Source organism: Dama dama, chromosome 23 (assembly GCF_033118175.1).
Source record: "Dama dama isolate Ldn47 chromosome 23, ASM3311817v1, whole genome shotgun sequence".
NCBI classification, from domain to species: Eukaryota; Metazoa; Chordata; class Mammalia; order Artiodactyla; family Cervidae; genus Dama; species Dama dama.
The window spans coordinates 64,688,343-64,712,440 of NC_083703.1; the positions used below are offsets into that span (position 1 = coordinate 64,688,343).

A 24,098-nucleotide genomic window follows, 5' to 3' on the forward strand; every position below is an offset into this window, starting at 1 on the left:
TCTTTTTTAAGGTTGAATAATATTCCATTGTGTGTACATACCACATTGTTTATCCATTCACCCACTGATAGACACTTGAATTGTTTTCGCCTTTTGGCTACTGTGAATAATGCTGCTTGAACATGGGTGTAAAAATTTGGCTCTGTATTTTTTTTATATTTCCCTCCATGCCCACATTTGTATTAGATTCCATTTCTGTAAGTAAAAAAAACCACTGAATATTGGCAATTTCACATTTCACATGGCTCAACATATATAGAAATGCCTCAGAGATATTATGAGTTCAGACCATTTATTATAGACCACTATAATAAAGCAAATATCTCAATAAAGTGAATCACACACATTTTTTGGCTTTCCAGTGCATACAGAAGTTATGTTTACACTACGTTGTAGTCCATTGTGTGCAATAGCATTATGTCTAAAAAAATACATATCTTAATTTTAAAATACTTTATTGCTGGGACTTCCCTGGGTGTCCAGTGGAAGACTCAGGGCTCCCACTACAGGCGGTGAAGTTTCGATCCCTGGTTGGGGAACTAAGATCCCACTTGCTGCATGACACAGACAAAAAGAAAGTTTAAAAATATACTTTATTGCTAAAAAATGCTAACCATCATCTGAGAACTCAGGGTTGCTATAAAGATTCAGTTGGTAAAAAAATGCAAAATTTGCAAAGCACAATAAATTGAAGTGCAATAAAATGAGGTGTGCCGGTACACTGTGCCTATGCACAACTGTACCTGTGCATATACACATATTACCTGCTATCTCTCTGCAATGTTTGTGTGTCTGCTTGGCCGCCTTAGCTGCACATCAGTGTGTTTACCTACATGCGCATCTGTGTGTGTTCTCGTGTGTGTGTGTGGGTGCATATCTGGGTGTATGAGTGCCTGGCATCAGGGGTGGTCTTTGACGCTAACATTAGACCATGGGCCTAAGTGTCTGCACAAGGAAACTCAGCTGAGAGGGGCCAGGATAGGGAGACTGAGTTGAAAAGTGCTCCAAGGGATCCCTGATACCCTGATAATATTGGATTGGCCAAAATGTTCATTTGGATTTTTCCATTACATTTTATGGAAAACCCCTAACGAACTTATTGGCCAAGCCAATAAAAGCATGTAAATCAAACCAGATTCCCCAGGGCTGCAGCACCACTCACCCGCTCGATGGACTGAGTGGGTAAAGGGCAGTGGGAGGGTAGACAGGTAGATCCTAGCCTTGGGGCTGAGCCTAGGGGTGGGGACCCAGGGTGATGAGAGCCATGTGGATAGCTAAGCCCAGACCTGGCCGCAGTGTGTCGGGAACAGGCTCCTTAATAACCATTATTAAGAGGAAGAAAAAGACCTTCCTGTCCAGGAGGTGTGTCAGGCGCCTGCCCGGCATCATTCTACCACCCTGGGGGCTATTTAGCCTTGTCTGTTCTCTCTTACAAGCCAAGCGGCGCCCGGGCAGGTGAATGTCCTGTCTGGGTGGTGGGAGCAGATTCTGGACTGCAGCCCTTCAGTTGCAAACGGCTCTGATGCCAACATGGCCACACGCCTCTACTGGGGCACCGCTGGGTCAGAGAAGACAGGATTCCTGGAAGGAGCAGCCAGGGCTGGGAGGGGAGCCAGAGCATGCCCAAATCTCTCTCTTTTTAATTAATTAATTAATTTGGCTGTGTTGGGTCTTAGTTGCATCATGTGGACTCTTGCAGCATGCAGGCCTCTCTGGTTGCAGCGCACGGAGTCTCTAGTTGAGGTGCGTGGACTCACTAGTTGTAGGGCAAGGGCTTAGTTGCTCTGTGGCATTTGAGATCTTAGTTTCCCCACCTGGGATCAAACCCATGTCCCCTATATTGGAAGGCAGATTCTTTACTACTGGACCACCAGGGAAGTCCCCCAGATCTCTTGACTCAAGGCAAAGCTAAGAGCTAGATACAGGGACAAGTTGTGAGGATTCCCAGAGACCGGCTCATGCTGGGAATTAGAGGATGAGAAAGATTTCAAGATGTGTGGAGTGGTGGGCTGGATGTGCCAGGCTGGAGGACTAGAGGGGCAGGGGCAGGCTTGTTGAAGGAACTGGCTGCAGTGGTGGGGGGTCGGGGGCAGAGTGGCCCAAAGCACCAGAGTCCCAGCAACAAGCCAGATTCTGTGGCTTAGCTGCTCTAGAGCACCACGCAGGTCTCCGGAGGCCACACTGCCTCTGACACTTAATGGGTGAGCTGAGCACTGAGTCACGGTGTCTTAGTCTGTAGGATGGGGCCAACACCGTCTCCTTCACCAGGTTGTCGAGAGGAATACGTGGACTCCCTGTGTCAGGGGCCTGACTGGGAGAGGATGAGGAGCTCAGGACATGCTGGTTTAGAGTCTTTGCAACCATGAACGGATAGGGGCTCAGGGAAGGCCTGACAACAAATGAAGCAACATCAGAGGAGCTCCTCCTGGTGAGTCTCTGGGCCCCTCCAGACCAAAGGCCAGTCCTGAAGTTGAACATGACCTTGGGCCATGTCAGTGGAGTGTGGTTCTGAGATTTGGCCTCTTATCCCAGCTCACGGGAGGCAAGGTCCTCTCTCCAATTCTGCATATGTGGATGCAGGCAAGCGCCACCACAAGGAATAAGGATTCTGGCATTCTGTTTTGGAAAGGTGGTTGTGTCTGAGTCTAGACTGTGGATGCTGTGATGATGGGGGTCTCAGCCTTTCCCCCACATCCTTCCCCTCCACCCCCTCTACCCATCTGTCCACGTATCCCATCCCACCTGTCCCCATTCATGTTTCCTTCAGGAAATGTTTCCCACTCCCCTCTCCTGGAGGCAAAGTGTGAGAGGGCCACTCCTGAATCCTCACCAGCTCCACCCTCCACAGAGAAGGGGAATGATTCGTCCATTTTGTGGCTGAGGGAAGGAGCTGGGCTCAGATATTTCTGGGTTTCTCTGTCTCTCTCTCTCAGTTCTGCAAAAGTAGCATATTCTCCACTGATCTACATGGTAAAATTCCAGAGGAGGTTCTGTTCCCACAAGGGAGAGAGGTCCACTCTCTTCGGGCGGGGGGTGTGCATGTTTAGTTTTGGGAAGATGTTAGAAAGTCCATTTGGCCAGAGAGCAAAAGCTATATTCTCCAATCAGCTTTATCAGAAGTACCGGTAGGGGTCTCCCTGGTGGCTCAGTGGTAAAGAATACACCTGCCAATGCAGGAGACGTAGATTTGATCCCTGATCCAGGAAGATCCCACATGTCACAGAGGAAATAAGCCCAAGTGCTACAACTCTTGAGCCTCTGCTCTGGAGCCCGTGGTCTGCAACAAGAGAAGCCACCACAATGAGAAGCCCACACACCTCAATGAAGAGTAGCCCCCACTCGCTGCAACTGGAGAAAAGCCTGTGCAGCAATGAAGACCCAGCACAGCCAAAAATAAATAAATATAAAAAAAGAAATACTGGTAAAGACACCATTTTGTCTTTGAATGAAAGACAAATCATTCCCCTTCTCTGCAGAGGGTGGAGCCAGTGAGGATTCAGCAGTGGTCCTCTCACACTTCGCCTCCAGGAGAGGGAAGTGGGAATTCTCTTCCCTAAAGGAAACATGAATGAGGATAGGTGAGATGGAATAGGTAGATAGATGATAGAGGGGGTGGAGGGAAGGACGTGGGGGAAAGACTGAGACCCCATCATCACAACATCCACAGTCTAGACTCAAACACAACCACCTTTCCTAAACAGAATGCCTCTGAATAAGAGACACCTCCACCTCTTATTTCTCAAAAGAGAAAGTTTACTGATCTCTTAAGCCCTCAAGTGTTTTTTTTGTTTGTTTGTTTGTTTTTTTGGCCGAACCCCACGTCTTGTGGGATCTTAGTTCTTAGATCAGAGATTGAAAGCAGAGAGTCCTAACCACTGGACGGCCAGGGATTCCCTGCCACCTTGCCCCAACATTATTGGTCCAGCCACCTCTCCCTCCCCAGCCCAGCCCATCCCCTCCCTCAACCTCTGCCTGTCTGGTCTACCCAACATGTATTTAATGCCTACTTTAGGCCAGCACTGTGGTCCCAAAGATGAGTAAGGCATGGTCTGTGCCCTGAAGGAACTCAGTTTGGCGAGGAAGGCAGACTCATAGGTAATTATAAGCCACGGAGTAAGCCAAGGCATGAACCCATTGCTTGGGGTTTATAGCTCATGAACCACTCTGGAAACTCAGACAAACCATGTCCTATCCTCCACTCCCAATTAAGAGTATAGCCCTGTGGCTTGCTCTTTCTCAGATGGTGACTATGAAGTGAAGGAGCTGTTTCTGGCTGCAGGGCGAGAGAAAAAGAGGGAAGAAGCAAGCCCACACAGGTCAGGGGTTCTGGTTCCTGACTGTGAAACCTTGAGTGAGCCTCTCCAGGCCCCAGCCTCCCATCTATAGAGCAAGAGGGGGCTGAACTGGAGGTCTCCAAGCCCCTTCTAGTGCTCACCTTGTGTTCTATCACTTTTTGACATTACAGGTCAGCACTTGAAGATTCTCTTCCTGGAAATTCCCCAGCCAGGATCTCTTTTCTCCCCTCAATAGAGGTACAGAGGCCCTTGACCTGGGCAGGGTCTGGGCTTGGGCTCAGCAGCATGGCTTAAGGGAGGTCCCTTGGAAGCCACAGAAAACTTGTGAGGGGTGGTTAACACCCAGGCGGGGTGAGGGAGTAGATCATGGCTAGGGCTTATGTTACACACTAGCAAGGTAATGCTCAAAATCCTTCAAACTAGGCTTCAACAGTACATGAACTGAAAACTTCCAGATGTACCAGTTGGATTTAGAAGAGGCAGAGGAATCAGAGATCAAATTGTCAATATCCATTGGATCATAGAAAAAGCCAGAGGATTAAAAAAATATCTACATCTACTTCTGCTTCATTGACTACTCTAAAACCTTTGACTGTGTGGATCACAACTGTGGAAAATTCTTAGAGATGGGAATACCAGACCACCTTACCTGCCTCCTGAGAAACCTGTATTCAGGAGAAGCAGAAACTGTTAGAACCAGACATGGAACCACTGACTGGTTCAAAATTGGGAAAGGAGTATGTCAAGGCTGTATATTGTCACCCTGCTTATGTAACTTCTATGCAGAGTACAGCATGCGAAATGCCGGGCTAGATGGCTCACAAGTGGGAATCAAGACTGCCTGAAGAAACATCAACAGCCTCAGATATGTAGATGATACCACTCAAATGGCAGAAAGTAAAGAGGAACTAGAGCCTCTTGGTGAGGGTAAAAGAGAACAGCGAAAAAGCTAGCTTAAAACTCAACATTCAAAAAACGAAGATCATGGCATCCAGTCCCATCACTTCATGGCAAATAGATGGGGAAAAAGTGGAAACAGAGACAGATTTTATTTCCTTGGGCTCCAAAATCACTATGGATGGGGACTGCAGCCATGAAATTAAAAGTGGGCAAGGCACGATGGGACGCAGTGGGAGAAGGCTGAAGCAGGCAGAACCAGAGCAGCGAGCAGAGGGCTGCTCCCAAGGGAAGAGCTCAAACACTTTGGGACTGTCACGTTCTCAGCCCACAGGCCTGCCAGCTCCCCTCCCTTCCCCACCCCCACCCCAAGGGCTGATCAACTCTGCGTTCCCTGGGCATCAGGAGCTCCTTTCCCTCTTGGCTTCTCATCACAGAAATCACTTGTCCCCCATGCGTCTTCCAATCTCTGGTCTCAGGAAAGGGCTCCCTCCTCTCCAAAGCCAGGCCCTTATTCTCAAGACCAGGCTTCCACTTTCAGAGGGATCTAACACTAATTCCTCACACTTGTGGGAAGTTTCCAACCCTACTCATTGCTTCACACTTAATCGGACTCCTCCCCAGCCCCACGCACATCTTCAGTCCTTTCCTGTCCTGAAAACACCTGCTCTCCTAACTCCTGCCCAATTTCCATCCATTTTTTCTCATCAAGAGCACCTCCCAAGATTTCACAACTGTTGCCATAACCTGTTCCCGGAAGTCTTGACCCTGGAATAGTATAAAGCACTTAAGCTTCACCCACTTACTCCCAGCCCCTAGGCTCTGCAACCCGCTGCATGAAGAGGCTCCTCCTTAGGGAAGCTGCCCACCCCCAACCCCCCACAGCTCCACCTCAGGCTTCACCTGCCACGCTGGTTCCTGCTCTTCCTACCACAGCCCCCACCCCACCCACATCACTGTGAATGCTTTCTCCCACACCCACCCCAGGCCCTGGGCTACCCTCATCTCATTTCTGCGAACACATCCAATTTCACAACTTCAAGTGTCCCTTCTATACCCAAGACAAGGCCAAAGTCCTTGGCCCCGAGGCCTTAACCATCCCCACCCTGAGATCCAAGCCTCCCTATGCCCTCGCCCTCCTGTGGCATCTTTCGCAGCCCAACTCCCCTGCTAACATTTGCACCAAAGCAGCGGGGTGGTGCTCAGAAGCCAGAGGCTGTTAGCTTCACTCTGTGATTTCTCCCAGTAGACCTCCCTGTCATGTCTCATAGGATAATGTAATTAGCACTTGAAAAAAAAAAAAATCCACAACAAAGAGGATTCAAGTTCCCCTCTTCTGCCAGACACTGCCATATCCCCGCTCCCAGGAAAGCTCTGGAGTTTGAACTCCTTTAAATTTCTACCATTGCCCCCAGGCCCTCAAGCCTAGATGGCCAGAATCCTTGCTATGTCCGCCCACCCTCCACACCGCTGTGCATCCTCACTCCCACCAGGTCACAGTCCTGATGCCGTTACCAGGCTTTGATTCGCGGCCCCACCTGGATCTCTGCAACCTTTTCTTTCCTTAACAACCGACTCAATTGGTCCACTCCGCAGTTCTTCCTGTTTTCCTTTCCACCTACCTAAACCTTGCCCATCCTTTACGTCCCAACCCCCTTCAGGGCTTTTCTGACTCTGGATCCTGAACCCCACACTGACTTTTCCTGTTAATATGCCCACAGAAGGCCATGAGGCTGGAATACTGCTCTAGGTTTCCCTTCACTTTTTAATGGAGCACAACTGACCCTTTCTGCATGTCATATTCCTTTGCTAGAACTAAAAGCATTGCACTTGAGGGTCAGAACTGCCCGAGTCCACATGCAGGATACATTTGGACCTCCCCAAGCGGCAGTCCTCCTCAGCAGTTAAGATGAGCTTATAGGTAATACTTACCTCACAGAATTGTCACTGAGGATTTAAATGAGATACTAAGTGAAAATACCAGGCTGTTCTGCGCAGCCTCTGGAGCAGAACAGAAACATGAAAAATACTGGCTGAGGGGTGGGCTGGGCTTTAATCACAGCCTGATGTAAGAAAGCAATACTTGCAATTTTTAACATTTTAGGCAATACTGAAAGCTTAGGGGTACTATTTGCTACACTGTTCAGGGTTTCTCATTTAAAAACCCTACATTGTTCTCTGCGATTAAGGAAAACATTTGTTTCTTCTGATGAGTAAGCGTACGTAATTCCTTTTATGTGACAGTGGGAACTATACAACCTTCAGTCGGCCTCATTTCTGCTGTTGGCTTCTAGGGAGCCCAGAGCAAGGTTTTTTTTTCTTTTTAAATTAATTTTTGGTTGTGCTTGGTCTTCATTGCTGCACGCAGACTTTCTCTGGTTGCAGTGAGTTGGCGGTACCTGGGCTTCTCACTGAGGTGGCTCCTCTTATTGCAGAACACGGACTCTAGAACACAGGCTCAAGTAGTTGTGACATACAGGCTTAAGTTGCCCACCGCATGTGGGAACTTCACAGATGAGGGATCGAACCCGTGCCTCCTGCACTGGCAGGTGGATTCTTAACCACTGGACCACCAGAAGTCCCAGAGCAAGGTTTTATCCTCAACTGCAGGTTTCCTCGCTGATCTGCAGGAGGCAGTGTTGGGTGGGAAGAGAGCAAGGGGCCCGGGGCTGAAGATGAGGGCTGGTTTGCCTTCCAGGCCTCTCTGAGCCATAGTCCCCTCTCTTGCCTAAAGAGAAGGACCAGGAGGAGGACAATAACTATTTAACAGGACTGCTTGAGACAACTTATAGACTGCCCCTTTTAAAGTCATGTGATAACATGATTATTTTCCCTCCCAATACTTGCATCTTATCTTTTAAACTTTGTTTTGCGGTTTTTACACCTGTTATCTCTTAATCTTGTTATCTTTTCTGGAAGTATGCAAAAGTGTTAAGTCACTCAGTCGTGTCTGACTCTTTATGACCCCATAGACTGTAGCCCGCCAGGCTCTTCTGTCCATGGAATTTTCCAAGCAAGAACACTGGAATTGGTTGCCATTTCCTTCTTGAAGGAATCTTCCCAACCCAGGGCTGGAAGTATACAGAATACAAATAAAAGACAAAATTATTCCTAGAGAGCAATATCCCTGATGGCAAGAAACCACATCTCTCACTTGTCCTGTGTAACAATTTGCAATAGAAAAGCATTTTAGCTATAGAAAGAATGTTTGGCTTTCATTCTTATTTGAAGGCCAAGGGAGACACTTCATATTGAACTCTTACAATAAGCTGAACTGTAGTACAGACTGAGAACAGTCCAGAAAGGGGCTCTTGTTGGGCTCGTGATTAGTGATTTAGTCATTCATTCCTTCTTTCATGTATCAAAGATCACCCTGATGCCTACTAAGGTCCAGGCATGCTGCTGGACGCTGGAGAAACAAAGGAGACTGATCCAAACACCAGCGCCCACTCTCAAGGGGCTCCTGTGCAGGGTGGAGGGCGGGTATGTAAAAAAATAGTTCCACTGGAGGATACTGCCTGGGGCGGACAGAACAGGTGGCATCTGGGGATATGTGGGATTTCTATAGACAGAAGAGGGGAGAGGATTCCAGGCAGAGAAAACATACTGGATTGCCCCCAAGTGGTTCAGTTTGCTCAGAGAAGAAATAGGCTGGAGACTCACAAAAATAAGAAGAGCCTGGCAGCCTCCAAGATGCCCATGGCCAGGAAGTGAGGGCTTTGGAAACATCACAGACGTGACATATCAACCTGACTTTTTGCAACACGGCTCTGAATTACAAGTTGCAGTGTTTAATGATTACTCATCTTGTGGATACAGGACTTGGCCCTGCAGGTGGAGACCATCTGCTGCTGGAGGTATTCATAGATGGCCCGTATGGACACAGGCCAACAGGGATGTTGAGAAAGGGAGTCCAGTTGTGGACCAGGGCTGGACTAGATGACCACTAATGTTCCTTCCAAATCAGAGATTCCATGATTCTAAAGCAAGCCCGGTAGCTGAACCGGGGCTGTGGGCTGGGCTCTGTGGTTAGGGAGCTGCCCTGGGCAGCAAATGGGTTAAGGCTCAAATAACTTTTATATATAAATTAATGTGTAGAGTTGGGAGCCAAAATCTGTTCCATTAATTTTTCCATCCATTCCAGGAGCAGTTAGGTACACACAGTAAAGTTTATTTTGGTGCATGGTATACTTCACTCCATTAAAAATAAATTAATCAGCAAATTCCTGCCTGGCTCGGCTCTGGTTTATGTAAATAGTGCCCAGCTGTAATGAGTTACAAGGTGTTATTATCTCACACACACAGAGGAGGCTTCACTCTGGAGCTCCGCGTGCAACAAAAGCATCTTAAATAAACTCAGAGAAGGCCGTTTGATTTGTAATGTTTTCACAGAAGTGGGATATACCTCATCCATATAGAGTTTCTTTATATGACTCATTTTATAGCAAGTTAAATGAAGGAAGTTTGAAGGTGGGGGAAGGGAGGGGCGATATGGTTCTCCACCCCCTTCTTCAATTTAAAGAAAATCCCCCCAAAGATGACCCACTCTCAGGGGGAGAAGACTAGTCCTCAGGGGCTCAGACCACGGTGGCTCTGCAGCACGTGGTCCGGAAGCTAGGAAGCGGGTGGAAGGCTGAGCACGGAGCGGGGTCCTGGGGTGGTGCGATGAAGCCAGGAAGCGTTCTCTTCCCCCCAGTATCTCGTATAAGGGGAGCCAAGGCAGGAAAGACGGCATGACTCTACCCCAGTCCAATGGGGGCGTGTGTGACAAAGGCAACTGTCCTGAGGCCTCAGGATGTGACAAGTCCCCTGGCCAGACAGGCCTCCTGGGTCCCCGAGGATGGGGTTGGCAGGAGATGCCTTGGCCACAACAGTGACATCTCTGTGAACTGGAGACAGAAGCAGCAGCAGAGACCCCACCCGAACCTCTCCTGCTCCTGTCTCTAACTGAGCTGGGCAGTGCTTCTCAACTCATGGCCTCAGCCACCTCAGGTGTGTTTCTAAAAAGACCTGGGAATAAAGAAGAGCCATGGCAGAGAGACGTCTCTGGGTCTTTTAATGGCCAACTCAAGCTCACGGCTCAAAGCTGGAGGACAGTGTGTGGTTACCCAGCCTGATTCAGCAGCATTACTCACTGCTTCTAGGCCACAGTGGGTCCTTGGGGGGAGGCAGCTGTCCCCTATCGAACCTACCCCTTTCCCTTCTGTGGTCAATCACAAGGTTTCTGGAGGGCACTTGGGGAGCGTGTGCAGGGCTCCTGCTCAGGGCTTCTCTTGAGGGAGGGGACACCTTAGAAGGGCTAAGGGTTCTCCCAGCACTGCACCCCACTCGATCAGACTCCTGGGCGTACTAAGAGGAAAATCAACACAAATGGGGCCAGGTATTTGACAGATGCTGTTCAAAGGTCCGTTCAGGCCACTTCCTGCAGGATCCTGAGCCAAACAGGCACCTCTCTTCTGGCAGTTCCTCAAAGCTAGCTGGCCAGCTGTTCAGAGGGACCAGACCATCAAAGACCCTCGTCGTTATAAGTTGGGGAATGAGGCTTCAGGATGCTCTGAGGATTCTTCTCCACTAGAGGGCGCCAGCTGACCTCCCCTGTCAGAAGCAGATCCTCACCGTTCATGGAGTCCAGGTACTGTATCTGCAACCAGATGAGAAAGTCACAAGAGCAGGACAGACGTGAGGTGGCGCGTGAGGTGGTGGAAGGAACGAGCCTCTCAAAGAAGAGGACAGGGTGGGGGCAGAAGGGGCTTCTGGCTATCCCAGCTCCTAAGCCAGGGATGGGGGGAGGTCTCTGATCTCCCAGATTATTTCATTTAACGGGGTTTGAAGACACAAGTCATTAAGGAAACTTTCTCAGGCCTTAGGGAATTCCCTGCTGCACTTCTGAATGGACACATGTCTGACACACAAGCACTGACTTTCTGAACTGCAGGAACTTTCCATGGAGTGTGTGCTAGGGCAGACATGTCCTTGGTGTGTTTGTATTAATTTAAGTTCCCTTATCTGAGAAAGGGACACATAAATAGTGACTGTACCCCACAGGTCTTAATAAGCACACTGCCAGTTTGTTGTTTAGTTGCTAAGTTGTGTCCTACTCTTTCGTGACCCCATGGACTGCAGCCCGCCAGGCTCCTCTGTCCACGGGATTTCCCAGGCAAGAATACTAGAGTGGGTTGCCATTTCCTCCTCCAGAGGACCTTCTCGACCCAGGGATTGAACCCACATCTCCTGCACTGGCAGGCAGATTCTTTACCGCTGAGCCACCAGGGAAGTCAGTAACTGTTAGTTACTGGAACTTAAAACAAAAAAGGATGTTCTACTCTCCTCTAGTAGGCTCTGACCCCAGGGTTAGTGGTCCCCAGCTTCACCCCTCTAGGATGGCTCAGGGGGGTTATCCCCCTGAACAATGTGGAGATGGGACACTGGGACAGAGAACATGTGCAGCTACAGGGAGGGGGGGTCAGGCAGTTGGCAAGAGGCAGGGGCTCTAATGAGTGGCCAGGCCTTAGGCGACAGAGGCCTCCTCTGGGAGGATTCCCAAGCTCCTGCTAGTAAGGAGAGGAGAAATGTTTTACAGGAGAAAGGCAAACTCCAGGGCAAGAGCTGGATCAGGGCAGGAGTCAGCACTGGATTCAGAAGATGAGGTTCCACTGCAGGGGTGAGAAGGCAACTGGGGGGCAAGGAGAGGTGGCAGGAGTCAGGAGGCCTCACCTTAGGCCTCAGATCCAACTCCCTATCCCCAGAAACCCTTCACTTCCACTGCTCTGTTTTTAGCTTTCGGACCCTCGTGCTCACCCCATCTCTCACATACACCTCGGGCCTGGATCTCCACATCTCCAGCTATGTTCTGCTGTCTTCCAGGGCAAGAGATCACTGACACTGTTCTCGTCCCTAAAACCCACTCTTCTGTTCAGTTACTCCATTCCATCCTTAATGCCACCACTGTGCCCACCTCCTGGGTAGAAACTCTCAATTTAATCTCTGACTGGGTCTCGGGCAATCTACCAGACCAACCAGCATCACGGCCAGGACCAGTCTCCTGGTCTTCCCTGATGCACTCACTCAGACTTAGTCCTTCCTGTCTTCAGCCTTCCACAGCACTCTGTTCCTGCCTGCATACATCACGGACTGACTTATTCCAGGGGAGCCTTGTGCCTGACTGGCTTCCTTGTCAAATCATGAGCTGGATCCTTGAGGGCAGGACTGGGTCTTACTAATTTCTGCTCTCTCAATGGAGTGGCTGCCACAATAGGTGCTCAAAAGGTTTGCTGACAGAACTGGGTCCCCATCGAAGCTCACTGCTTGCCTAAGAGCTCCCTCACGGCTTTCTTATTGCCTGCCTCTCATCCGGGCACTGGGAGACTTCTCACGGGAGTGCTGGTGTGGCAGTCCCCTCCTTCAGGGCCCTCAGAGAGGTTCCAGCTGTGCCCTTGTTGTGGCCCCTGGCACAAGTCCACCGCAGCCAATGGAAAAGTTGGGCTGGTCTCTCAGAAAACATAGCATTTGCTTTGCCAATTGCTGCTTCTGTCTGAGGGCGGGTCCAGTCAACAGTGTGAGGCTCAGAGTTCTCTGTGGGTGGGGTCCTCTGGCCACAGTGCCTTCTTCCCGGCTCTGGCAGATTTGAAGAATGGTCAAACAGAAGTCCTGGCTTCTGGGGTTCTCTACCCTCTGGGTCTGAAGAGCCCTAGTATGTAGTTTTTCCAGTAATCACCCAGCTGGGCCTGCTGGCCCTGTCTTCTCCCCGGAGCCAGAGCCTGGCCTTCCCTTTCCTGGCTATTGGAGGCTTGAAGGCCGTGGACACAGGTGAATAAGGGAATGACTGTGAGGTGAGGCCCCTTCAGGTCCAGGGGCCAGGCCCACAAAGCAAAGGTGTGACTCATGGGACAGGCTGAGCTGATGAGCTGTCTGGAGCAGCTGAGCCTCTAGTGGCTGCATGAATCACCCAGCTTGCAGCCTGACTCACTGGGCAACCCTGGAAAAGCCTGCATGTGCCTCTTCCCTGCCACCCAGCTCCCTTGTCTGTAACGTATGGATTTCTCATCAATACAGAGTTAGAGGGCAGAAAGAACAGGAGTGAATTCTCCCTGGGATCAGGGAAAACTGTGTACTTAAGCAGTCCTCACTTGACAGCTCTCTCTTAGAAGCTTTGGGAGCCCTGGGCAGCCAGAGCAGTGAGGGATGAAGCGGGGGAACCCTGCTTGACGACAGGTGCAGCACCCCGTGGGGAGAGGATCATGGGATGCTGCCTGGAGCCCAATCCTGCTAGAAGCCAGGGATTCAAAGTAGGTACACAGGGGAGCTGCTCTGTGCCCCGTGCTGTGACCTTACACGCGGACTGTGTGCGCCCAGGGTCCAGCACAGCACTGGGCACACGGCAGCCAGCGAGGTCTGCAGGGAATGAACGACTGCAGGTTTATGAAAGCAGCAGACCACTCTGCCCTTGTTCTTCTGTTCCTACTCCCCGCCCCCTGACCTAGCTCATACTGGATCCAAAGAAGGGGCTCTTTTTTTTTCTGGGGAGGGGGTCAGTGAAGTGGAAAAGGAGAGCTTTATTGCTTTGCCAGGCCAAGAGAGACACATCAGACTTCTGCCTCGAAAAACTCTGTGTCTCCCAGAAGGTGCTCTTTGTCTGTGCCCGCTGCTGACATGATTTGGTCAGAATTCCCTCAGACTGGAGTCTGGAAACTCAACCTCTCATGACCCTCTGAAGTCCAGCACCCAAGACCTCAAGAAGGAACTGCTGTCCGGGAGACTCTGGAGGGGAGTGGAGGGGCTGCTCACCTGTTTCCTCACATACTCTACCAACAATTCAAGCTGTCGAGGGTCTTCGCATTTCTGGTTGAAGAAGGTTCTCCAGAGGGCGGCCGCCAGCCCACGGTCATCTGAAAGGATCCCCTGGAACATATAGCACAACTAGTCTTCTGGGGCAAACAGCAGAGAGCCAGGAGATAAAAGCTGGGGATATCACAAACATGAGAGCAACCCTAGGATCGGCTCAGAGGACACGACACAGAAATAGGGAAACTACGTGGCAGAGCTGGAAGGGGTCTTAGAGAGCATGTGGTCTGACCCCTTCATTTAATACAGAGGAAGAATGTGGGACCCAGAGGGGCCAAGTGACTGGATAAAAAGGTGGAAGCAGAGATGGGGTCGTGTCTGATAGACCCTCCTAGGCCACAGCTGCCTACAAAATTGCCCAGGCCCAGCCAACACCTGAGAGGAGAGATGGGAGCAGCAGTAGTTCTAGTGCCATCCACGAGGAATGGGCTCAGTGTATTTTGAGTGTATACTTCCTCCTAAGAACAGAGTGTTAAGTGTTCTCCTCTCCTGGTCCAAGGACACACATCTGCAGAGCAACTAGGTCTTTGGGGATGGGAGTCCGGCACCTTGGCCTCACTGTCACCCAGCTCTGGGTTGGCCCGGCCTCCTCCAAAGCAGAGGAACAGGCTGTCCGGCAGGACTGCCACGGGCCACAGGGGAGTGCCCAGAACCTGTGTGTGCCTACCATCAGCTGTCCTGGCACAGCAGAGAGCGTGCTGTTGGGAAGCCCAAATATCAGAGGCCTGCATCATGGACTAGGGCCATGTTCTAGCTTGGAGCTCTGAGGAAGGAGAGGGGAGGGTCCTGCTTCCTGGGCAAGGGTGACTGAGGGATAGGCCCTGAGAAGTTGCTCTGTCCAGGTGCCAAGGCAGCATGTGGAACCAGAGGAAATGCTGACTGGGCCTTGGAAGTCAGTTAGAAGGCCAGATCATGTCCTGGCCCTGTCAGTCCCCAGCTCAGAGATGGTGGGCAATTTACTAAACCCAAGTCTCAACCTTCCCATCTGTTAAACAAAGACTAAAATCCCTGCCCTACTTATAGCATCTTTGAATTATAAGAGAGAACATAAAGGTGTTTTGTGAAGTGTGATGCGAAGATTAGGCTTTGGCGTGCAGCTGTGAATAGAACTGAAACAACAGTGGGATCTGGGGATCGGACAGCCTGAATTCAAATGGCAGCTCCGTCACTTGGCAGCTGTGTGCCCTTTGGAAAGCCACTAGCCCTTCCTGAGCCCTGGTTTCTCATAACCTGAATGAGCAAAATAACACCTGTGCCACAGAGTTGTGAGAATTAAGAGATAATGGTCATGAAAGTCTCTGTAAGTGGTGAGGACATTACACAAAGAGCCAGGATCACTTATTCGATGTCCTGCTGTGGTCAGGCCCCTGGGGCACTGTGGTACCTGAGGTTTGGTACCTGAGGTCTGCTGCCAGGAAGGGCCATGTCCAGTAGGGGGTACAGACAGTTTGAAGGAAAAACTGTTCACCTGTCTCAAATGCCCCCTACTAACCCCCCAACAATTCCACAGCTTAAGAGACTGTCCTGGCACAATGGCTGAGTCGGGAAAACCAACTTCTTCAGCAGATGGGGACAGGAGCCAAGAACAAGCTCGGGCACATCACCGTTCTCCAAGCTATTTGCTAACACAACAGCCTGCCTGTGTCTGAAGCGCCCTGGGCACATGCCGGAGTGCTGCTGGCAGCAACTCATATGTGCTACATGAGAGGGAACAGGAGTGGGAGTGAGTATTATGAGGACTTAGAAAATGAGCCCAGAGCACAGGACAGCAAAAGCCCCGGGAACCAGGGCCTGCCACAGACAGGCAGCCTCGGCGATGGGTGAGATGGCTGGGAAGGGGCAAGTCTATAATCAACTAGGAGGAAAAGGATGACTCAGAACTCAGATTAACAATGATAGCAACGTGACTGTTCCAGACTGTCAGAGTTTCTTCCCACACCTGCCTCTGATGACCAGGTGGAAACTGTATGCCAGGAAGAAACTGTTACCCTGGCTGGGAAGATAAGTATGCTCAGAGGTTCTTGAGTGAACTGGTGGTTGATGTGAGGTCACGGGATGGCGCTGACCAGCTCGAGTCAGGACGTGGTAGCTGGCACAGAGCAGGAGCACGATACAAATGGCTGAATAAATCAGTGAACCCCACTTCAGCCCTCTTCCCACCACAGTGCTAACAAGTTGAAGACAAATGGGAGACTGGTCTGAGGGAGGAAGCAGGAAAAAAAAAACGGGTGCCTAGAAGGCAAAAATTAGTTTGCATAACAATTTTCCCACAGTCTACTGGGATATCGACTTGTTTTTCCTCACAACACAAAAAAAGCATCCTTCCAGAAATTGAGATGCCTAGGTCTAGAGGAACTGAGAGGAAGCCAATGAACTCTGGCCCTGGAGGACCCTGGAAGTAGACTAGTGGCCCCGGGCTGGGAGGAGCAGAAAATAGGAGAATAGTATTTACTATTTACTAGGCACAGCGTTTCAATTTGGGACGATCAGAGAAAGTCCTGGAGATGGCTGGTGGTCATGGCTGCTCAACAACGTGAATGTACTCAATGCCACTCAAATGTACACTTTAAAATGGTAAACTTTATGTTATGTAAATTTTGCAATAAAAAATGAGACAGAGCTAAATGTCGTTAGGTAGGACATCCAAGGTATATTGCTCAGTTAAAAAAAGCAAGTTGCAGAATGGTGAGCATAGTATAACTTTCATTTGCATAAAGAAAACAAATCCATAGGTGCTTGTGTATGCACAGGTAACATCTGTAAGGACACCCAATAAACTATTAACAAGGTTTTCCTCTGGGGCAGGCAAGAAAAGGGGCCTTCTATTTTCTATTTCAACCACTTAGGTAGAGTTTCATGAATTTTTAAATGAGTGTGTATTGCTTTTATAATCAAAGCCCCCAAAAGTGTGTGCCTTGTCTGGCAGACTGTGCTGCTGATGTGGGCGTGCCTTCCTCTCTCTGGAGCATCTGGGGCTGAGATACTGACCAATCTGCCTGTGTCCCTCCATCCTGCACCCCACAGGCACTCAAGAGATGCCGGCTAGTTGAATGATCCGACCATACTATGTAGTGCTTTCTTTCTCAAGTACTAGGCAAACTGCTGGGCACTCTCATTCTGGTTGCTGAGTCAATGAAGGTGAGGAAATAGTAAAATACTAAGTAAAACAGTAAAATAATGGCAGGCAGTGACGACGGCCCCTGAAGCTTCTTTCAGAAGCTCTCATCAACAGCCTTTGTGGGGGAGGTCACTGTTCTGTCTAAGGCTTGGTAAACCATCTTACCTCATCATATCCTAAGATTGCGGCATAGAAATTATTTGTCATAAGCATCATGTTCTTCTTCAGGATATAGGAATTAACCTACAGAAACAAAATGGCAAAAACAAAAGTATAAAAAAAGGAAAAAAACCATAAAGTATGATTTTTTACTCCTGACACGGACAGCAGAACAGAGAAAGAGGGCCCCTAACAGGTCAAACTCCCGCCCCATCCTCCTATTTTCCTCGTCCGTCCGGATTCTCCCCAATTTGACAACTTCTTTTAGACTTTAGTCCCGACTTATACAAAGCAGTACTCAGTTTTATGAACTAAGCCCCAACTACGTGCAGGCTCTGTGCTGGATCCTATGAACACAAAGAAAAAGAAATGGCTTCTTGACTGGAGAAGCACATTGTCTAGTAAAAACAGATCTGTATTAATAAAAAAAATAATCACACTGCAACATGTTACCTCAAATTCTATCCCCAAAGTGGAGAGTGATAAGTAAATTTTTGTATAATTGGTCTCTGCTTGAGGCGGGGGGGGGGGGGTGGTGCTGCTAGGAAGTTCTCTAAGGAGGCAATGTTTAACTGGACCTCAGAGGAAGAGGAGTCTGACAAGAGAGAGCTGGGGGGTTGGAAAGAGGACATTCTAGACACAGGGAATAAGCTGTACAAGGTGCAGGGGCAGGAAAGAAAATGAGGGAGGGTGAATGGGCAGAAACAGAAAAGAGTCTGCTGCAGTGAAAGCACAAACCAAGTGGTCAGAGGTGGGAAGAGGAGGAAGAGAGGCCGGGCTGTGAGTGAGATGCTGAGAGAAAGGTGAGCCCCTGAGGCTGTGAAGAGGAGGGGAGAACAGGATGCGCTGAACTAGTGAGATTGCTAATGTGAATGGACTGTTCCAGAAACGCAATGTCAGTGAGACTGTGGAGCCTCAGGTAGAACTCCTCTCAGAGAACAGCCAGGTGAGCCTGCGGAACCTAGAGTGCAGTTCACGAAACCTCTTCAACAGGGTGAAACTCTGACTCCGGGAATCTGACCTCCAGGAATACGCTTAAGGAAAGGGGTCCATGTTTCATTCCTCTCTGGCATCCCAGCAGACAACCTGGTGTCAAACGTAATACACAGAAAGGACTCGTTGACTATTTAAACTGACAAGTTTCAGAAACAACCCAGAGTCATTTGGAAACTTTATATGGAGAATAAGGTTTGTGCTTAACAACCATGACTGTTGCCCACCATCATCATCTCCATTTACTGAGCACCTGTTATGGGCCATGTGCTTTACGGACATCACCTCTTCAGTCACTGGAGCTCAGAGAGGTAGATACGCTATAATCATGCTTTTACAGACACAGAAAACTGAGACTCAGGTAGGTGAGGTGAGGTGAGGTGACGTGCTCTACGTCCCACAGCGAAGGAGTGATGAAGTATCCAGGTCAGTCTGGATCCCAAGTCCATGTGCCTGACATTCCATCAGGTTCCTGCCTCCGGGAAGATGATTTTACTTTGGGTCATAAATCAAATACTGGATGATTTCATCCTGTGGTTCATCACTGGTCTCTGAAGAAGGGCAGAAAGGAGTACTGAAAGGATCTGGATTTAGTCAGAAAACCTGGGTTCAAGTCATAATTCTGCTCTATACCTAGGATGCGATCTTGGGCAAGTCAAGTAACCTATCTAAGTCTATGTCCTTGTCTTTGAAATGCCCTACAGAGAGGACTCGTTTGTAGAGCAAATGAATTAGCATGTACTTCATTCATCTATTCACTCATTCATTTATGCCACAACGTATGCTGAAAGCCTTGGTAAGCTGCAAAGTGCTCTGCAAATGCAAGGAATTATGAGTAATACCTTCTGGTTTGTTTATATAAAACTAAAACCAGCTCCAATACTTTATAGTCATGGACAATTTTCAAAAAGAGAGAGAGAGAATTGTGAGACTCAAGACTGGAAAATGTGAGACTGGATGCAGCCAGTGGTGCAATCCATGACCTTTCCCACCCCACTTTCACCCCAGGTCAAAACAGCCATCCGTCCTTTGTGTTCCCAGAGCTCTCTGTCCACACTTCTCCTGGGGACACGACACCTGTCCCCTAAGGCATGAACCTATCCCACTGGTTTGCAAGCAGCTCAAAGGCCATGAGGAACTCCATCTGATGAATCTCAGCACCCCTGACACCCAGGCTAGTGCCTGACCAGAGCAGGGTTCAGGGCTGGCATGCTGAGGACTGAATCCTCACAAGGCCTGAGTGCCACACAGAGTGTGTTCTATCCAGTCACATCCTTCTGTCTACTTCCGTTTACTGCTCCTGAGTACCTTCTGTGTTTCAGAAATTTCAGAACTGCCAGACTTCTTACTGTGCCATCTTCCAGTATGGGCTAAGGTAGAGTCAAGAAACAGGCCAGAGTTTGAGTTACTTCCTTTTGCAAGGAGACGGCGGGACTACCACCCATCCTCCTGCTGAGGGGCTCCCCTCCCTCTTCCCATATGAGTCGTTCTCTTAACTGTACAAGAAGAACCGGAGTGGGACATCCCTGAGGGTCCAGTGGTTAAGACTTCACCTTCCAATGCAGGGGGTGCGGGTTTGATCCCTGATTGGGGAGCTAAGATCCCACAAGCCTTGCAGCCAGAAACCAAAACATAAAACAGAAGCCAATGTTGTAACAAAGTCAATTAAGGCTTTAAAAACGGTCTGTAACAAAAAAAATCTTTAAAAAAAAAAATCAGGGCCACAAAGGGATGATGTCAGAGATGTCACGCACAAACACAGCAACTGTCCAAGGTAAACATTCACTGAACCGGCTCAGCAGAGCTGGCTTGTGTGCTACGTCAAACCAGTCAGCTTTAGAGCTGGAAGGGCCCTCAGATGTCACCTTGCTCATCCCTTTGAGGAAATGGTGAACTGAGACCCCCAAAGGGAAAGGGACTTTGCCCCCCAAGTCCCACATCAACTTAGTCTCAGAGCCAAGATTAGAACTGATTTCTGGATGGATACTTTCCCTATTTCACCATGTGCAGGGCATTTCCAGAGATCACCAACACATTAACCTGCAAATTTCAATTCCTCCTTTCCAATAAGGCTCATTTACATACAGACATCTTTTCTCCTCTTGGGATGCACCTGAGTTCTGGCCCACTATTGCCCAGAAGGAATGGAGAGGAGGAGTTCAATTCCTTATGAGCAAGGATCCTCTACCTCCTGGTTCTCCATTATAACTCTGGTGACCTATAAGCTGCCTCTCCCCTCACCTCCAGCTGAGAGGTGGCAAGCTGTCACAGCTAGGAATGGTTTTTAGATATCATCACTGAAGCAGGATTAGATCATGAAAAGGGCCCTTCCTGGAAGAGGGTGGAAGCTCCATCAATGCAGACACATGATCTGCAGGCAACAGGTGAGGGTAAGTGACAGCAGCTTCCTGAACTATTGGATTCGCCCTGTAGGGCCCTTCTAACCAGCGCAGCAGCCCAAGGGGGCTGGATATTCCCTCTGGTGAACCTCTGTTGAGGCTTCCCAGGTGGCTCAGCAGTGAAGAATCCACCTGCCGAGGCAGGAGATGTGGGTTCAATCCCTGGGTCGGGAAGATTCCCTGCAGAAGGAAATAGCAACCCACTCCAGTATTCTTGCCTGGAGAATTCCATGGAGAGAGGAGCCTGGCGGGCTTCAGGTCATGGGGTCACAGAGAGTCAGACGTGACTGAGAGACTGAGCGCAGACAACACACAGAAGCTCTGCTAGGATCTTATCTCCTCACTTAGGCTTTTGTCTGCTGGCGTGCAGGTCCTCACTGCCAGCTAACTCCATATGGAGCACCCTGCCCATGAACACACAGATAGACAAATCAGATGAGAGACTCTCCCCAGCTAATGCTGGGTTGTTCTCTTATTAAACTCTTCTCCTTTCCATAATGCTTTGCTTTTTTATAAAAACCCATACGTATAGCACCACCACAAGGAAAAGGTTCCTTTTATATCAGTTACTCATATTTTCCCATTTATTTAAGCTATTAAAATTCATGCAGATATTTTATAAGCCATCAGGATTTGGTGACTGCTATTACTGAATGTTTAATAATAAACGAAACAGAAGAAATCAGAGGGTTAAATGATGACTGCAATTCCTGTAATGACTTAATTAAATTTTTATTGAGTACATAAACTATGATGTCACTTCTAGCCAACCATGGGTCTGCTTTCCTAGCATGTCACAGGGTGGGAGCACTCGATAGGAGGCTAGCCTAAATGAGCAGCAAGTCTCAGCTGAAATGGGGAGGGGAGCAAGGCTCATGTAACACACTCAATAAATTATCCGTTCATTTTTAAACAAAGTCCATGAGTTATAATATATTTGCCATGCACTTTTTATGACATAATAAAAATGTTACCTTAAGGATTACTTAACACATACTACAAATGTTACAGCAGAGGCAGGCACAAGGGGCAAAGAAAACAAACACGAGCAGGCCAGGGACGGGTCCTGGAGTTTACATCCCGGGGGAATAGCACAGTATATTAAAAAGGCGATGCAAAAATGGTGATGGGGGGTGGGGGACAAGAGTTCAGGGTTACTAATCAGCAGATTAATGAATGAGACAACCAACAGGGAACACAAGTAAAGCAATAATGAATCCTGCAAGGCACATGCTTAATTAATGTAGTATTCTCAGGGAGGAATATTTGCTTTAAAGAGATGCCAGTTCGTCTGAGGCCAGTTCGCTGCCCTCTTTCCCCCTTTCTCTGTTGCTGCTCTTAAAGACATTTATGTGGCTGCTTAACGGAGGAACTGATGATGGAGGGACTGATGGAAGATCAAGCTGAAACTCCTCCGTGAGCTCTGTAAGGTTCCTAGTGATCTGTTCTTGGTCGTCTTTCCTGCCTCACCTCCTCCCATCTCTCTGCTTCTATCTCACCCTCCGTCAGAGTAAACGATGTGCAATTTCCACAAACGTGTCATGTTCTCTCCTGGGTCTCAAGCATACTGCTGCCAGGAACCCTCCTTTCTTTATCCACAGGGATGCTAACTCCTCCTTATCCTCTAAGACTTAGCTTACAAATAATGTCTTCTAAAAAGCCTCCTCTCTACCCAATCTACAGGTGCTACAAAAGTGTCTCAGAAACAGTCCCCATAATTCACTGTTTACCATGTGCCAAGAACCACGATAAGAGCTTCATACACATAAGCTCACTAAATCTTTCCCAGTGACTGAGATAGGTGCTATTAACTATTCCCACTTTAGAGAAGAGGAAACTGTTATCTGGGAAGGTGAAGGTTATACAGCTAGGAAATAGTGGGTCAGGATTAGAATACAGGGCAGTTCGACTTCAATGCTAATGTTCCTATATTGGAACAAACACCATAAATAATGTGGCTGCCCTTCCAGGTGCCCTAAAACTCAGGTTATCAGTAGAGGCAGGGCTAAAAGCTACTATGTGTGCATGTTGTGTATGTGCTCAGTCACTTAGCTGTGTCCGACTCTTTGCAATCCCATGGAGTGTAGCCTGCCGGGCTCCTCCTGTCCACTGAATTTTTCAAGCAAGAATAATGGAGCAGGTTTGCCATTTTAAATCCTCTTCCAGAGGATCTTCTTGCCCCAGAGATAAATCCCATGTCTCTTGTGTCTCCTGCACTGGCAAGCAAGTTCTTTACCACTAGTGCCACTGTGGTTGTGGGTGAAAACAACTCAGATATTCCCAATTACAAAGGTAGCTAGGGGTGGGTAGCTAGCTACCCAGGTAGCTACCAGATGGGTGATCAGTGGAAATTACTAATATTAATACACCAGACATCTCCAATAAAAGCTAAGCCCCATTCCTGGGTAAACTGGGGGGAAAGGTATAATTAAGGTGCAGGAGAAGAGAATGAAAGAAAATTAGCAAGGGCAACACAAGAAGTGATGAGCATGAAGGTGATAATAAATGTTAAGGCTACTGAGGCAAAGCTGCTAACTGTAGCAGGCTAATAAGAATTTATAAGAATGAAAGAATGATAAAGGCTGCCTAGAATTGCTGACTGAAGCATAAATAATATATCAAATTCAATGTAAGGCTATAATGCAACACAAAAGATGGCAAGTCAGGTTTCAGTTGTCTTTCTAGGGATTAGTAATGACAACAGCAACACTTTGCAAAGTCAACACCACGGGCTATAGTCATTGTGTGGCAATAGGCTAATGTGCATTGAACATCAACTAGTCTATCTGATGTTAGAAATGAGTTCACTGTGCAATATTATGTGAAATACACAGAAACAGTGAAAACAGAAGGGCACATGGAGAGATCAAATACACGTGTGCATGTAACTCACTTGCATTATGAATGAAAGATCTACTGAAGATATTTTAGCAATGATCACAAAACCCGACAAATAAAACTCTGTGTGTTGTATGTGCATTCGGTAGGTCCAGAGAAAACTGTATTAATACTAAGAAGAAAGAAAAGGAAAAATAATAAAAGATGGACAATTTCTTTTCCTTTTTTTTAAAGAAAATGTGAACATTTGAGTATAGCATGTGCCAGTTGTGATGAAAAACCAACCTAAACATGGCATGAGATAATCCTTACATCTCATCTTAATAAATAACTTGAAACGCTGAATGCACAAGAGAAGCTTGCTACATTGAAATGCCTTTAAAAATATTTGTCCTTATTATTTATTTGTATGTTTTGAAAGTCCCAGTTATACTGCTTGGGATCTGAATATTCAAGATCTGTATAGCTTGATAATGTTCTAAAAAAGCTGTGAATTTCTCAATATTAAATTCTGAATGGTTACAAAGTAACCTTTCCCTCAGGCTTGGAAAACAGCAA

General features: G+C 48.2%; 1 protein-coding gene across 2 annotated transcripts in view; it reads right to left on the reverse strand.

Annotated features, from left to right (window-relative positions):
- Positions 1 to 9,342: 9,342 nt before the first annotated feature.
- LOC133045059 (ubiquinol-cytochrome c reductase complex assembly factor 1) overlaps positions 9,343 to 24,098 on the reverse strand; it is a 92,926-nt gene continuing 78,170 nt past the window's right edge. For both annotated transcript variants that reach the window (XM_061127140.1, XM_061127139.1), the window contains 3 exons: positions 17,317 to 17,394; positions 13,977 to 14,090; positions 9,343 to 10,833 (listed from right to left, as the gene is read on the reverse strand). In XM_061127140.1, the coding sequence (XP_060983123.1) occupies positions 10,699 to 10,833; positions 13,977 to 14,090; positions 17,317 to 17,394 (327 nt within the window). In that variant the 3' untranslated portion in view covers positions 9,343 to 10,698. The remainder of the gene's footprint in view (positions 10,834 to 13,976; positions 14,091 to 17,316; positions 17,395 to 24,098) is intronic.